General features: G+C 37.9%; 1 protein-coding gene and 1 pseudogene across 1 annotated transcript; one reads left to right on the forward strand and one right to left on the reverse strand.

The window, feature by feature from the left end:
- LOC142163330 (UDP-glycosyltransferase 73C4-like) overlaps window positions 1-14,988 on the reverse strand; it is a 35,865-nt pseudogene extending 20,877 nt beyond the window's left edge.
- Window positions 12,474-14,285, forward strand: LOC107766511 (UDP-glycosyltransferase 73C2-like). The gene has a single exon (XM_016585308.2). It carries the CDS (start codon window positions 12,673-12,675, stop codon window positions 14,158-14,160), a length of 1,488 nt encoding a protein of 495 aa, XP_016440794.1. The 5' UTR covers window positions 12,474-12,672; the 3' UTR covers window positions 14,161-14,285.
- Window positions 14,989-15,707: the final 719 nt, after the last annotated feature.

Here is a 15,707-nt window from a genome sequence, read left to right on the forward strand (position 1 = left end):
CTACTTAGGTTTTGTCCTTGGACCTCCCTAGTGTGAGCACTGATCGGGGTCCGATTGAGGTCCTTGTGAACTCTGACACACTAAGACTTGGTCCCTAGTTCCTCCTCTGAATTATCCATGTTAACCTCCCTAGTGTGAGCACTGCCCTGAGTTCTTGAAGCCCATGGGAACTCTGACACACTGGGGTCTTGGTTCTATAAGCTCAATTCTGTTTTAAGGCTACTAGGTGAATCATTCAATTCCTGGTTGCTTTATGTCTATGAGTATGTAACTTTGGTGCTATGGTGAATTGTGAGAATGAAGGTCTAGCCTGGCCAGGTGTATTTTAGGCATGTTGTAGGCTCCCTATAACTACTTATTTCTACAATTTACTCTATTCATTCTGGGTCTATAATAATTTTTGTAATAACATTTTGGGGTATTAGTGAAATTGGGGAAGAGGCTTTTATCCTATACTTGTACTGAAATGGGTAAAACTCATGCCTGTAGGCTCATTACTTACCTAAAATGTACTATTATGTTCAAACATGTTCAACTATCATGTGTTAGAAATCATGCCTATAGGTATTCAATCTTTGCTCAAAACGTGCTACTTTCCAGTTATTGTAGAAATCATGCATATAGGTTCTTCACTTGGTTCAAATATGTTCTATGCCTGCTTGTTAGAAATCATGCCTATAGGATCTAAAATCAGTTTTAATTATAGAAATCATGCCTATATGATCTAAAATCAGTTTTAATTATAGAAATCATGCCTATAGGATCTAAAATCAGTTTTAATTATAGAACTCATGCCTATAGGATCCGAATCAATTTAATGAATTGTCCCACTCGTTTATTTAAGAGTCTTCAATGTTGTGCTAATTATCATTATTAGAAATCATGTCTATAGGACTCAATTAACCAATTCTGAACATAATCCAGTGATGACCATTATTAGTTACTGCATAAAAGGTCTAGATATCATTCCTATAGGTTTAATCTCTTATACCTGTAATCAGTAGGAAACTATGTAGGTTTAAGAGATTGTAAACTGCTTGCTAATTAAATCCAGATTCATATAGAGATCCTGCATACAGGTTTCTACAACCTCAACTTGTTAAAATCAGCAATTGTCTTTCTTAATCTGACTTGCATACATTCGTTGTCTAAGTGCGGCAAACTTGAACCCTTATTTGCTTATAAATGAAAGTCCAAAATATTTTGTATGTCACCTAGTATTTTTCATTTTTTTTAGCAGCCTAAGTTAAAGTCTAGAACCACCCTGAGATAGAGGTCCAAATGCCTCCTGGACCATAGGCACAGGACGGGTAGTGCACGCATAAGGTACTACTTAGAGTTGACTAGTACACTTTAGGTAAACAACTTAAAGATAGTAATTAGGTAGCAGGAGATGATAGTCTGTGCCCACTAAATAATATGAGTAACACCCCACCTTGAGGGAGTTATGAAGTATTATTTATATTACATGGGGTGATCCTTTAGACTAAAAAAATTAGGACCCCCCCCACCCACTTTGCCTTTCAATTAATTATTTTTGTTTAATAATGAACTTCCCAAATCTCTTTATTTTCTTATCTTTGATCACATAGACTAATTCATATAATTGAGTTTGGTCGGAACCCACAGTTTTGGACCTCGAAGAGTGCCTAACACTGTCTCTTCAAGGTAATTTCGAGCCCTTACCCGAACTTTCGTGTTGCAAACTGGTTAGATAGAGTTATCTACAAATAGGTGCCCTGATGCACCTTAATCTATTAGATGGCGACTCTCTCTTTTAAAACCCTTCGTTAAAAGAGTTGTCACATGTCGAAATCTAATTTCGCGAGAAAAAGGGGTGCAACACTAATTACGTGGCATGAGTTTTCAGTTCTCTTCTTAGAGAAATGTTTTCCACAGACTCGTAGAGAGAAGTTTCCTAGGGAGTTTGAGAAGCTACACCAGAGGGATATGACTACGACTCAGTACGAGATAAGATTTTCTGATTTGGCACGTCATGCTATATATTTAGTTCCCACTGAGAGGGAGAAGATTAGGAGGTTCATTGATGGCCTTAACTATGGTTTGCATTACAGTTTGGCTCAAGAGGTTGTGATGGATTCTTAGGTCTGACCATGTGGTCGAGATTGATAGATGCTTGAAGCAGGTCCGCAAGCTTGAGTATGAGGAGCGGGAGGCCAAAAGGCCTCGTGGTTCATGTGGTTTTAGCAGTGCCTCATCTAGAGGCCAGTCACACTATATCAGAGGTCGTCCGTATTGGAATGCACAGGTGGCTTGTCATGTTTCTCGTGGTACTTTCAGTTAGCCACTGTTCACATAGTGCTCGCCCATCTCAGTCATCATTCATTTTGATGCCACAATAGAGTTCCTACAATATTCCATCTGGTCAGGGTTCTACGAGCAGCTACCAGGCTATCGGGTTCCTCCAACTTGGGATTGTTATGACTATGGAGACTTGACTCAAGAGGGATTGCCCCAGACTGTTGAGTAGGATCCCACAGAAGAGCTCTTAACCTATAATGTCAGCACCAGCAGCTACACCACCCCCATAACTATCTAGGGGTGGGACTCAGGCAGTTTGAGGTCACCCTAGAGGGGGAGGATGATCAAGTGGTGGTCAGACCCATTGCTACGCATTTATAGCCAGCCAAAGGCAGTTGGTTCCGATGTCGTGATTACGAGTATTGTTGAGTGTGCCAAAGGAATGCTTTAGCATTAATTGGCCCTGGTTCCATTTATTTATATATGTTATTATGCTTTACTCATTATTTGGATATGCCCCGTGATTCTTTAGTTATGCATGCTCATGTATCTACACCAATCGGTGATTTTATTATTGTAGACAGTGGGCATCGGTCGTGTGTGGTGATTATTGGGGGTTATGAGATAAGATTTGATCTTTTACTGCTTAACATGATTGATTTTGATGTGATTTTGGGCATGGATTGATTGCCATCATGTCACGCTATTCTAGATTGTCATGCTAAGACCGTAATATTAGCGATACTGGATTACCTATGGTTGAGTGGAAAGGTTACCTGGACCATATTCCTAGTAGAATGATTTAATATTTGAAGTCTCAATAGATGGTTAATATTTGGCATATTTGGCTTTTGTGAGAGATGTTAGTGTTGATGCTCCTACCGTTGAGTTAGTTCTAGTAGTGAGACACTTCCTAAATTTGTTTCCTACAGGCCTGTCGGGCATGTCACCCGATAGGGACATTGATTTTGGTATTGATTTGGTGTTGGTTACTCAGCCTATTTCTATTCCACCGTATCGCGTGGCACCAACAAAATTGAAGGATTTAAAGGAAAAACTTCAGGAATTACTTGATAAGGACTTTATCAAGCCTAGTGTATCGCCTTGGGGTGCACCGATTCTATTTGTGAAGAAGAAGATGGTACTATGAGGTTGTGTATTGACTACAAGCAGCTGAACAATGTTACAATTAAGAACAAGTACCCATTACTGCACATTGATGACTTATTTGATCAGCTTCAAGGTGCTAGAGTGTTGTCGAAGATTGATTTGAGTTCGGGGTATCATCAGTTGAAGATCTGGGATTCAGATATTCTGAAGATGGCTTTCAGGACCTACTATGGCTACTATGAGTTTCTTGTGATGTCTTTTGGGTTGACCAATGCTCTAGCAGCCTTTATGCACCTGATGAACAGTGTGTTACTATGGAGTTACTCAAACCACTTAACTCCGAGTTAATACCACATCATACCATCTTCCCCCGTTTAGGGGAGTACTAAGATTTAGTTCTACAATGATCGACCTATAGATGTTTTACCTCTTCATCTTTAGTGTTTTTTCACATTATAAATGACCATTACTCGCCCTATGGTAACCCTTCTATACCAGGGATAACTGAATTCCTTATTCACAAGGGTGACACCTAGTGTAACAGGCACACTTAGTCCTTTAAGCTTAACTCCACTCACAATGCTTGCTTTAGGGAAGTGTCTTACTGAATGACCTTTAAAGGTTATTCTTTTGTTGTCCATTCTATTATTGTCGAAATGCGATCTCTGAAATTGTCACGATGTCGACTATTATCATATCTTTCGGTCCCTAATTCATGTTTGGTTTTATCTTGTTACTAGACCATACTAATTCTTATTACTCCAGGGGTCTAACTTAGACTTCTGGTAATCATGTTCAAGTCACCAACTTATTTCTCGAAATGTGGGTATGAATTTATGATTTATACAGTTTTACTGTCTAAAGGCCTATCACCTCTTTTCTTTTCCTTCACTTGACTATAGACTTTGTCATCCTATCATATTTTGATTTACCGTTGTCATCCATTTATTACATCTTACTCATAATGCTTCATTTACTTCTCCTACTAATATTTTTGTCTATTATCTTATTATGAAAACTTCAACAAAATATCCTTTTACTTTTAGCTCCCCTTTCTCCATCCACTGGCTCTTGGGGTCACCTAACATTCTCCCTTTACTAGGGACAAGATTCATACTAAGGTAAATATGTATCCCTTCTAAGATACAAGAGCCTATCTTCTGAATTGTATGAACATGCTAGTATTCATATCTGACTATACTATTCTAGAATGCACTATCTGGTGTCTCACTGGGAGATGTATTACCACATTTGCACTATCCTTCGGAAATGTCAGCTAACACTAACAATCCGTCAACCATTTTGGGTCACTCTAACCCTAAATGGATCCTGATATCCCATCATTCTCTTAAACTATATCTGTTAGATCTCATAGGGCATAACAGAGATAGGTGTAGCAAATTATACATACCTCTGTTACTATTGAAGATAACTCAAAATGCTTATATTTCTCTAAATGAATTACTAGTGTTGATAATCTTCACTAACTGGGTACCTCGTACACTTCTTCACCTTGATTCTTTTATTTGTTGAAACTTGCATCTACCTTTTGATTCTCTCATTGCTTTTTACCATATGGGTGGATAGATATGCATGCCATAGGGATCCTTATGAAGAAGATTACACGTCTTAGTATACACATGATCTATAGAAGACCTCACATTTACTCATCATAAGCATGATGCAAAACCGAGTTCCTCTAACTCAACTCTTCCACAACCACATTCAATCTATTACCAATTGTCTTTGTGGATGTAGGTATCATTGTATTATGAATAAAGTAGAATTTAGGAGTTTAAATTTTTAAAACTGATCTTTACCACACGATCTAGAGTAAGAAGAAAGAGTAACAGTCATAAATGCTCTGTAGCCTCCTGCTTATAAGTGTGGAGCACAACACACCTATAAACAAGACTCTACTAGACACAGCTTGTAGATTCCCTAGGACAGACGGCTCTGCTACCAAGTTTGTCACAACCCAAACCGAAGGGCCGCGAAGAGCCGCCAGGCAATAACCAGAATAAAACATAAGGTAATACTCGACATAGGACTACCCAACATGATATACAAGTTTATACACGTGACATACGTGCCTATAAGGCCAACATGATCATTTGTACACTCAAAACATAGACCGATAAGGCCATACAAGTATCCATATACATGACATCTTTCTACAAGCCTCTAAGAGTACATAAATGTCATGACATGGACCGGCCATACCAATGAATACATGTCCAAAGCAGACTAACCAAATAGGCAACTCCGGAACAAGCGGAGTGCACCAACACCTTCCACTGAGCTAATAGCCTACTAGGAAGATTGTTAACCTATCTATCAGGACCTGCAGACATAAAACGCAGCATCCCCAAGAAAAAGGGATGTCGGTACGAATAAAGTACCGAGTATGTAAGGCAGGAAAGCATAAATAAGAACAGTAATATAAAGAGAGATAGTGGAGATACAACCTGTAGCATTTGAGTGCCTCTGAGGGCTACTGGCATGAAATACATGATACATATATATACATAAACTTTTAAAAGCATACGCCTCTGTGGGCATCATCATCATCATCATATCGTGGAGCTCGGTAAAACCCAACTGATCAGTGGTTGCACAATAGGTGTCGTACCCGGCCAATTATAGCGCGACTCGGTAGAGTAAAATAGATACTATATATAAAGCATGCTAGACTCATAGAATCACATTCTAAACCTTTTGGAGTAACGTAAGGTCGTTGCACCTTCGATTAATATTATGGACATCCATATCATCAATATGAACCTCAGTAGGATTCAAGGATCATACATACTTGCTTAGAATAGCTTTATAAGGAAAGAACAACATGGACAACCTTAGTTTCTAGGAGTAGATCCATTATGAAATAGCGTATTGTTTACATTAGTTTCACTTTAGATCATGCCAAAAGAAATAAGGAAGTTCCTTAACATACCTTAACCCCATTGAGTACTTAATACCTTCCAAGCAACTCTTCAAATAACTCAACTCAATCTACCATAGCATAAGGAGATTCAAAATCAGTGCCGAGTAAAAGCTAAGTCTGTAACTTAAGCTAGCAGCTTGTTTACGTAAATTCGGGTAGTATCTTTCCTGTAACAAGGGTCTCCTCCAATACCATATACCAATAACAACAACAACCAGAACAATACAATAATAACAATATCAACAATAGGGTACAAAATATTTCATTAACAAGTCATCAACATATCATAACAAGCGGCAAGCTCAGATTAAATACCTTTAGCACCCTTCAACACCATTGATACCAAGTAAAATCGGAAGACTTCCAAATCCTATTAATCACCTAATCTACACTCAAACAACCCGACAATCCAACAACAACAACAAGTACAATTTTTACATTGTTATATTGTCCTTTATCTTCTTATTCATAATACCAATAGCAAGTTCGACATGTAAACAATATATTCATGAAAATAACAGCATAAACAAGTCATTTTCCAAGGTTTCCAACAATTTAAAGTTCATGGAAACAACCTTCCCAAAACAGTCCATTAAGAACAATAACATCTCAAAATATTTCAAGTCTTTTCTTGTAGTATCTTGCTCAAATAATGCAACCAACAAACAAACAACTTCAAGAACAAGTAGTAGAGTATTATACATACCTAAACCAACAGCAACCACTTGGAATTTCAGTCAAACACTGCTCACACCAATCCTCAATGACAACACAACCTCAAAGAGGTGTTGTTCTTCACTAGAGCTAACTTTTGATGTTGAAATATGGTGTAATCCATTTGCAAGACTTGAAATAACCTAGGGTTGATATGAAAACATTAGGAGAGTATTTTACAGAACTTAAAACACTTAAAAAAATTCCCACACGAGTTGGAACCACCCAAAAATCAGCAACAACAAGAAGAACAGAAAACTTACTAGCGCGACGGGATTCCCGACACTTGATTTGAGTTGTTTGCCCTTTGTTTGGGTCTTAGATAATGAGAGAACATTGAGAGAGTATTTTTAGGTGTCTAGGGTCTGAAGATACTGAAAAATAATTAGTTAAAACGGTGTTGAGGAGTCTTATATATATCAATATATCTCAACCGCCTATATTGGTCCCATAGAGAGCTGCTTGGTATAGTCTCGCAAAAACACGAATATGTCTCTACTATGATGTTGTAGCGACGAATGGTTTAATATATTAGAAACTAGACATGTAGATGTTCAATTTGGTGGGTATATCATCCCATAATTCAAAGTACAGTGGGAGAATATCTCAACGACATTTCGCCTAATTTTCAGCACATTTTTGAATGTAACTTGTGATGACCTTTTCCAACTTTTGTTCCACAACTTGATTGACTTAAAAACATAACACATGACTATCATACGACTAAAATAATTCATAACATAACCTCCTTATCATGTTAAGAACCCTAGTCTCATCCCAAAAGTATACGTTATAACATTCTCAACTTGTCTACTTTTGACGAAACTTATTTCCTTCAATTTATTTAGCTTCTAAGCCTTCCAACCCTCTTGGTAACATTATTAACTTACTTTATGTACTTTCAAAGACGATCTCATTTCTGAGCTTACATCAATTGACTTACGATGTACTCTTATGTACGATAATATGGGGTGTAACACTCAGTTCATATCGTACTTTTGGAGTGCGGTGCAGCAAGAATTAGGCACGCTGGTAGAGTTTAGTACAAAGTTCCATCCCTAAATGGACAGGTAGTCCCAGCGTACTATTCAAATATTGGAGGACATGTTATGTGCCTTTGTCATTGATTTTGGAGGTTCATGGGATCAATTTAGTCTGTTAATAGAGTTCGCCTACAATAATAGCTTCCAGCCGAGTATCCAAAGGGCTCCTTATGAGGCTTTATATGGGAGGAGATGTCGTTCTCTGATTGGTTGGTTTGAGCCCGGGGAGGCTAGATTGTTGGGCACTGATTTATTTTGTGATGCCTTGGAGAAGGTGAAAGTGATCCAAGAGCGGCTTCGTACAACATAGTTCAGGCAGAAGAGTTATGTTGACAAGAAGGTTCGTGATGTTCTATGGTGGGTGAGAAGGTTTTGCTCAGAGTTTCACCCATGAAGGGTGTGATGAGGTTCAAGAATAAGGGCAATTTGAGACCTCAGTATATTGACCTTTTTGAGGTGGTTGAGAGAGTGGGAGATATGGCTTACAGACTTTCATTGCCACCTAGTCAATTAGGTGTTCACCTAGTATTTCATATTTCTATGCTCTAGAAGTATTATAGTGATCTGTCACATATTTTAGACTTCAGTAGGGTATAACTAGATGGGGATCTGACTTATAATTTGGAGCCAGCGGCCATTTTGGACCGGAAGGTTCGAGAATTGAGGTGCAAGAATATAACATCAGTGAAAGTTCATTGGAGAGGTCATCCGGTCGAGGAGGATACTTGGGAGACCGATTGGGAGATGCTGAGAAGATACCCACACCTATTTGAGACTCCAGGTATGATTCTAGAGCCGTTAGAGGACAAACATTTGTTTAAGAGGGGGAGAATTAATGACCCGGTCATTCATTTTGTGTATTATAGCCCTATTCCCCTATTTATTGCTTCTTTTATGTTCATTTTGTGGTTATGTTACTTGTCGGGGTGCTTGGATTGATTTCGGGAAGGTCTTGGTGTGAATTGGGACACTTAGTCTTAAGGTTGAGGCTTAAGTTGAAGGAGTTAACTAGAGTTTGACTTTGTGTAGATGAATTCGGAATGGTATTTTGATGGTTCTAATAGCTTCATATGGTGATTTTGGACTTAGGCATATGTTCGGGTGTTAATTTAGAGGTCCATAGGTTGATTTAATGCTTTTGGCGAAAGTTGGAGGTTTGGAAGGTTGAGAGGTTTGACCGAGAGTTGACTTTATTGCTATCGGGTTTGGATTTTGGTTTTAGGAGTTATAATATGTTTGTTATGTCATTTGGGACTTCCATGCAAAATTTGATATCATTCGGAGTTGATTTGATATGTTTGGCATGAGTTTTGAATGTTAAAAGTTCATTAGTTCATTAGGCTTGTGTTGGGATGTTATTCATGATTTTGGTATTATTTGATGTGATTTGAAGCTTCGAGTAAGTTCGTATAGTATTTTAGGACTCGTTGGTATATTTGGATGAGGTCTCGGGGATCTCGGTTATGTTTTGTATTGTCTACGGACCATTTCCATCATGTTTGGGACTGCTGTTCTGAGGTTCTGGTTTCCTTTTTCGTGATCGTGAAGAGACTGTCGCGATCACGAAAGGCATTTTGTTGCCTGGAGGAAATTTTTCATCGCGTTCGCAAGCTGGGTCTGCGATATAGGTTATTTCTAGGGCAGAGAATATTTGTTCTTCGCAATGGCCACGTAGTGCAATCGTGGTGACTAATGCCTGGGCAGACTATATAGTACTCTATTTCGAGGGTTTGGTTAATTTTAACATATTTTGAGTTGTATAGCTTGGTTATGGACGATTTTGAAGGGGATTTTCACGATTTAGATCGGGGTAAGTGTTTTTTACTCGGATTTGTCCATTATTCATGATTCAATCTTTATTTTTATCATTTAATTAATGATTTGAATTGGAGAAACTGGGATTGAAGTCAAAATTGGATAAAATTAGTACGGTTGGACTCGTAATCGAATGAGTGTTCAGAATTTTTAAGTTTGATCGGGTTCCGAGGTGCGGGCTCGGGATTGACTTTTGGGTTAACTTTATTATTTTGATTAATGATATTACTTTTATCATTTGGATTCGATTCCTATGACTTTCATTTATTAAATTAATTAATTTGGCTAGATTCGGGTCGCCTAGAGGTTGATACATGCAGAAAGGACTTGTTAGAGGAGTGATTTGGCTTGCTTGAGGTAAATATCTTACTTAAATTTGGTTTAGGCACTAGTTGCGTGAGTTATTTATGATAACTATGTGCTATGGGGGAGCATATATGTGGGGTTTGAGACCATGTTTGAGCACCGGGGTATTTATCCATGCTCGGGGTAGTGCTTAGGCTATGATATGCCTTAAATTGACTATTAAGCTTTAAGCTATGATGTTTCTCATATTTGTAACCTTGTTGTGAGCTATTTGATCCATGTTTGAGGTTACATAGAGGATAATTCTCTGAATGAACTTGATAATTGTTATTTGTGATGAAATTGCCGATTTGAGTTGTGATAGCACACTTTGCACATGCCTATACTTTAGCATGTAATTATATCGTTCAAGGAGCATGAAATCTGATATTTATTCATAATATACATGTGTTCTTGAATATTTGCTTTTGTGTGATATGATTTGGACTGGATGTTTGTGACCACGCCATCCAGATTTTCGATGGTGTGAGCGGTTGGCCTTGGTGGGTGAGAGAAGAGGTAGAGGGAGGCCTAAGAAGTATTGGGGAGAGGTGATCAGTCAGGACATGGTACGACTACAGATTTCTGAGGACATCGCCCTTGACAGGAAGGTCTGGAGGTCAAGCATTAGGGTTGTAGGTTAGGAGATAGTAGAGCTTTCCTTACTTCATACCTGGGTGAGGCGGGTTTGGATTAGGGTTGATCTTAGATGGCTTACAATTTATGTTGAATCCACATTATCCTTGTTGTTTATCTTCGCCCCGGGCCTTAGTTACTGGTTACTGTTATTGCATGTCATTTATCTTTTGGTTGTTATGCTTCTGTTATTATTATAATTTCTATTGAGTTACTAATGAATTGTTTTTTCTCTCTCTCTCTTTATTTTTTTCTTCTCTGAGCTGAGGGTCTGTCAGAAATAGTCTCTCTGCCCTATCGGGGTAGGGGTAAGGTCTACGTACATATTATCCTCCCTAAACCCCACTTTGTGGGATTTTACTGGGTAGTTGTTATTGTTGTTGTTGTTGTCTGTGACCATGCCTGGCGGATTGTATTAGCATGCATGTGACCATGTGGGGCGAATTGTGTTGTTATGCATGTGACCACGTCGAATGTATTGTATTGTTTTGCATGTGACCACGCTGGGCGAATTGTGTTGTTATGCCTGTGACCATACCAGGTGGATATAATATTGAGATTGTGACCACTTCGCGCTGATAGCACGTTGAATTGGTCGTGCTGCGTGCGGATATAGATCTATCCCTCTTGGGTCATCCTCTCATGTGCTTTCTTGATGGTGTAAACGCGGATTTGAGGAAACTGATAAGTGGTTTGGTATGGATACAGAACTATTGAGGAAAATCTGGCTAGTGTTTGCTTTGGAGTTTACATTTCATCTTTGCTTGCAATTTTCGTGGTTAATTATCTGATTTATTTGCATATCATCTTTATATGTTGTATCATTGAGTAAGCAGAGAACCTGTGTAATTGTGCACACACATATGGTTCTTTATGTGCTTTATGACTTGATCACATTATTGTTCTGTACTTGTTGAGTTTATGAAACTGTACATGTTATAGCAGGTATCATTTATACTTCTTGCTTCTTTTACCTCGCCAAGGTTAGTTATGATACTTGTAGAGTACATTGGGTTAGTTGTACTCATGCTACACTCTACACTCAATTGTGCAGATCCTGGTGTCGGACCCAGTCATCATAGCCGAGACTTGTGACAGAGTTGATCGCTGAGATACGAGGTAGAACTACATTCTCGACCGCAGTCTTGGCGTCTCTTTTCTTATGTAATGTTGTCTTTAGTTCAGACAGTATTGTTATTTAGCTTTTCAGAATTTGTATTTTGTTGTAGAACTCATGACTCTCTATTTATCAGTTCTGGAGGACTTTATCATGCATTGCCATTATTATGTTATATTGAGGTTTCGGACTTGTGTAATTTCTGTAAATTCCACTATTTTGGCTCTTTATTGTTATTTCTGGCTTGCCTATCAAATGTGTTAGGCGTCATCATAACTGGTTGGGTTTTGGTCGTGACAAGTGGGTTGTCCTTATTTTGTAGTTAACCCAATTCAAAAAGATGTCGGTGCAACGTTTACTGTTTTGATTTCTTGAAGATTAACTGATAATTATATATAATTTTTCGGAGCAGAATAGAGACAAAATCAATTAGCTATCACGTACAAACAAAAAAAGATATTTGATATATAACACTACTCGTGAGGCTCCAAGCCAACTAAGATTCCACGACAATTTGAAACATAAATCAGAGCGTAGTTGAAGCCCTATGCATCTTGTACCTATAAAATATGCACATGTAAGCTCTTACATCCCAACCTTCGCAAATACTACCAACACTACTTATATAAAACCACCTTCCATTTTTTCTAAATCGTCTCACTCTAGCTTTCAATTTTTACCAAAAAATGGCTTCAAATCCAGCATTAGCAAAGCTAAACTTTGTTTTGATACCTTTACTTTCTGCAAGTCGCATAATACCCATGGTTGACATTGCCAAATTTTTAGCACAGCGAGGTGTGACAGTCACTTTAGTGTTGACACCTCTTAATGCTGCCCCATTTACTGCAGTAATTGATCGCGCCATCGGTTCTGGACTCCTCATTCGGGTACTTGAGCTTCAGTTTCCAGCCAAGGAAGCAGGACTTCCAGAGGGATGTGAAAGCCTGAATCTTCTTCCCTCTATGGCTTTTGTAAGAAATTTCTATAATGCAACTGATATGCTACAAAATGAAGCTGAAAATTTACTTGAAGAGATGAAGCCTAAGCCAAGTTGCATTATTTCCGATACGCTTATTGCTTGGACAGCTGATACAGCTGATAAGTTTCAGATTCCAAGAATCCTTTTTGATGGAATGAGTTGTTTCAGTCAAGTGTGTTTGCATAACTTGTACATCATGAAGGATCAAAACAAAATCCCTGACTCGGGTTCTTTTGTTATTCCTGATTTACCAGATAGAATTGAGGTCACTAAAGCTCAGCTGCCTGCAGCATTCCATCCAGGAACCATTTCCATACAAGATATTCGTGACAAAATACGAGCAGCTGAAACAAGATCCTATGGGGTTGTCATCAATACTTTCGAGGAGTTGGAACAAAGGTATGTTGATAATTTCCGAAAACGTAAAGATGGTAGAGTTTGGTGTATTGGACCTTTGTCTCTTTCTAACAATGACGATCAAGATAAAGCTCAGAGAGGGAACAAGGCCTCATTTCACAAAGAAGAATCTTTGACGAAATGGCTTGATTCTTGGCCGTCTGAGTCTGTTGTGTATGCATGTCTTGGAAGCCTCGGTCGTATTCCAGTTGTACAATTTGTGGAGCTAGCTTTAGGCCTGGAAGCATCAGGTTATCCATTTATTTTAGTGATAAAAGCAGGGGAAGGACAAGAACCAATAGAGGACTGGATATCGAAAAATGGATTTGAGGAAAGAAACAAAAGAAAGAGGGGGCTTTTAATCCGTGGCTGGGCACCACAAGTATTGATCCTATCACACCCTGCAATTGGGGGGTTCTTGACTCATTGTGGTTGGAATTCGACTCTTGAGGGTATCAGTGCTGGCGTACCTATGATCACATGGCCTTTATTATCAGAGCAATTTTTGAATGAGAGATTCATAGTACATGTCTTGAAGACGGGTGTGAGTGTTGGATGTCAGGAAGTGGTTCATTTTGGCGAGGAAGGGAAGTTTGAGGCCCAAGTGAGTAAGGAAGAAGTAACCAAAGCCATTAAAACAGTGATGGATAAGGAGAAAGAAGGAAAAGAGAGCAGAAAAAGAGCCAGAGAACTTGGAGAAATGGCAAAAAGGGTTGTAGAAAGTGCTGGATCTTCTTATCTCACTTTGGAACTTTTAATCAAAGAAATAAAAGAATTCCAACTTAACAAATCAGCTTAAAATGAGAATGCACAAGTATGCAATGTACTTCTTTGATTAGAAAATTTTATATGCAATGCACTTCTTTGATTAGAAAATTTTGTATGCAATGTACTTCTTGAATTGAAAATGTTATTTGCAATGTACTTCTTTGACTCGAATAGCATTGAGAGGTGTCACGACTAAAGTGAATTTCATGCCTCGCTGCGTCAACAATTTGGCCATGTCCAACAGTAAGTAAAGGTATGAAGAAAACGTTAAGCTCTTCTAATCCTGACTTGAAACCATTTCTGGTAAACACTGCTAGCTGTAGTATTAGATGATTCAGTTGTAAATCAAGAAAGATGATATAAGTAGTGGTAGTATTTGTTACAAGGGTAAGAGAGGTCTCAATAAATTTGGTGGCCTAAAACCAAGTTTTAACTAGATGCCTTAAATTTTTTTTAAAATATTTATTTGTATTTGAAGTCTATTTTTTAATATTTTGATATGTAAAGTTGTAAATAATTTTCTAAAATCTACCCCTTTTCTGTTTAGGACAATTAAAGAGAAAAAACAATAATACTAATGTCAAACCTATTCCACAATTTATTCAAACATAAAGAATTTAAGGAAAGATCTACATTACCAATTTTTTACTGAAACAGTAAATCAATTAGAAATTAAATATTTTTTAAATTTATATAGTAAAGAACCTCTCTACCTAAAATACTTAATACAACTTTACCCAAGTATCCTACTGTGGGTAAAATTTAGGGCCCCTACAAGGGTGAGATCTAAAGCAAATGCTTTAGTTGCTTCATCCATCAGCCGGTCCTGACAAGGGTGGGGTTTCATCTTCAATTCCATGAATGCTCAAGTCCTTGTAATGTAGCATCACATGTGTAGTTGTTCATAATGGCACGTCGGGCCCAGATAAAAGTAATTCAAACGTTTAAACCATGACAGTTATACATTTCATTTCATAAGTTGTCTATGTCAGAATGTCTTCGTATAAATCTACGTGTCTACCCGTAAAACGGTACAGTTGAATTTATATGTAATTTCTAGATAAGTGAATTAATTCGATCCTGAAATAATAAAACAATTGAAGAAATATACAATACTTAACCTTGAGATGAAGATGAAATAGCAGAAATAGTAGTTCCGGGAACAAGGCTTCCGGGCACAATAGTAATGAAATCAAAAAGTAAAAAGGTAAAAATGTATAAAACTTTGAATAGATTATAGCATAAGTTTGCCAGAAAATTTCTCTCTTTACAATAATAACAGATCTCACTATTTATAGTTGCACCTAGGGAACAAGGTCTTAGGATCATGCCCCTTTTTAATGTTAATTATGAGGGTCATTGAAGAATGTGTAACAGCGGGCATGAATGACAAATTCTTTGTAACAGGCAGTATACTAAATGTTGTAGAATATTTTTCATTAAATGCTACCGGGTGATAGGCATGTACTGCATCTTTACGAGCATCATTCTTTCTGGTAACAAATGAAACAGTTATCTTCGGTTTAGCTACCTTCTGCCTTCCACGTGTCACGTTCTTATGCAATTACTTAGCATAGC

The sequence above is a fragment of the Nicotiana tabacum genome, chromosome 8 (assembly GCF_000715075.1).
Source record: "Nicotiana tabacum cultivar K326 chromosome 8, ASM71507v2, whole genome shotgun sequence".
NCBI lineage: Eukaryota > Viridiplantae > Streptophyta > Magnoliopsida > Solanales > Solanaceae > Nicotiana > Nicotiana tabacum.

Coding starts and splice junctions, on each gene's coding strand:
- LOC107766511 (XM_016585308.2), top strand. CDS start 12,673: ATGGCTTCAAATCCAGCATTAGCAAAGCTAAACTTTGTTTTGATACCT.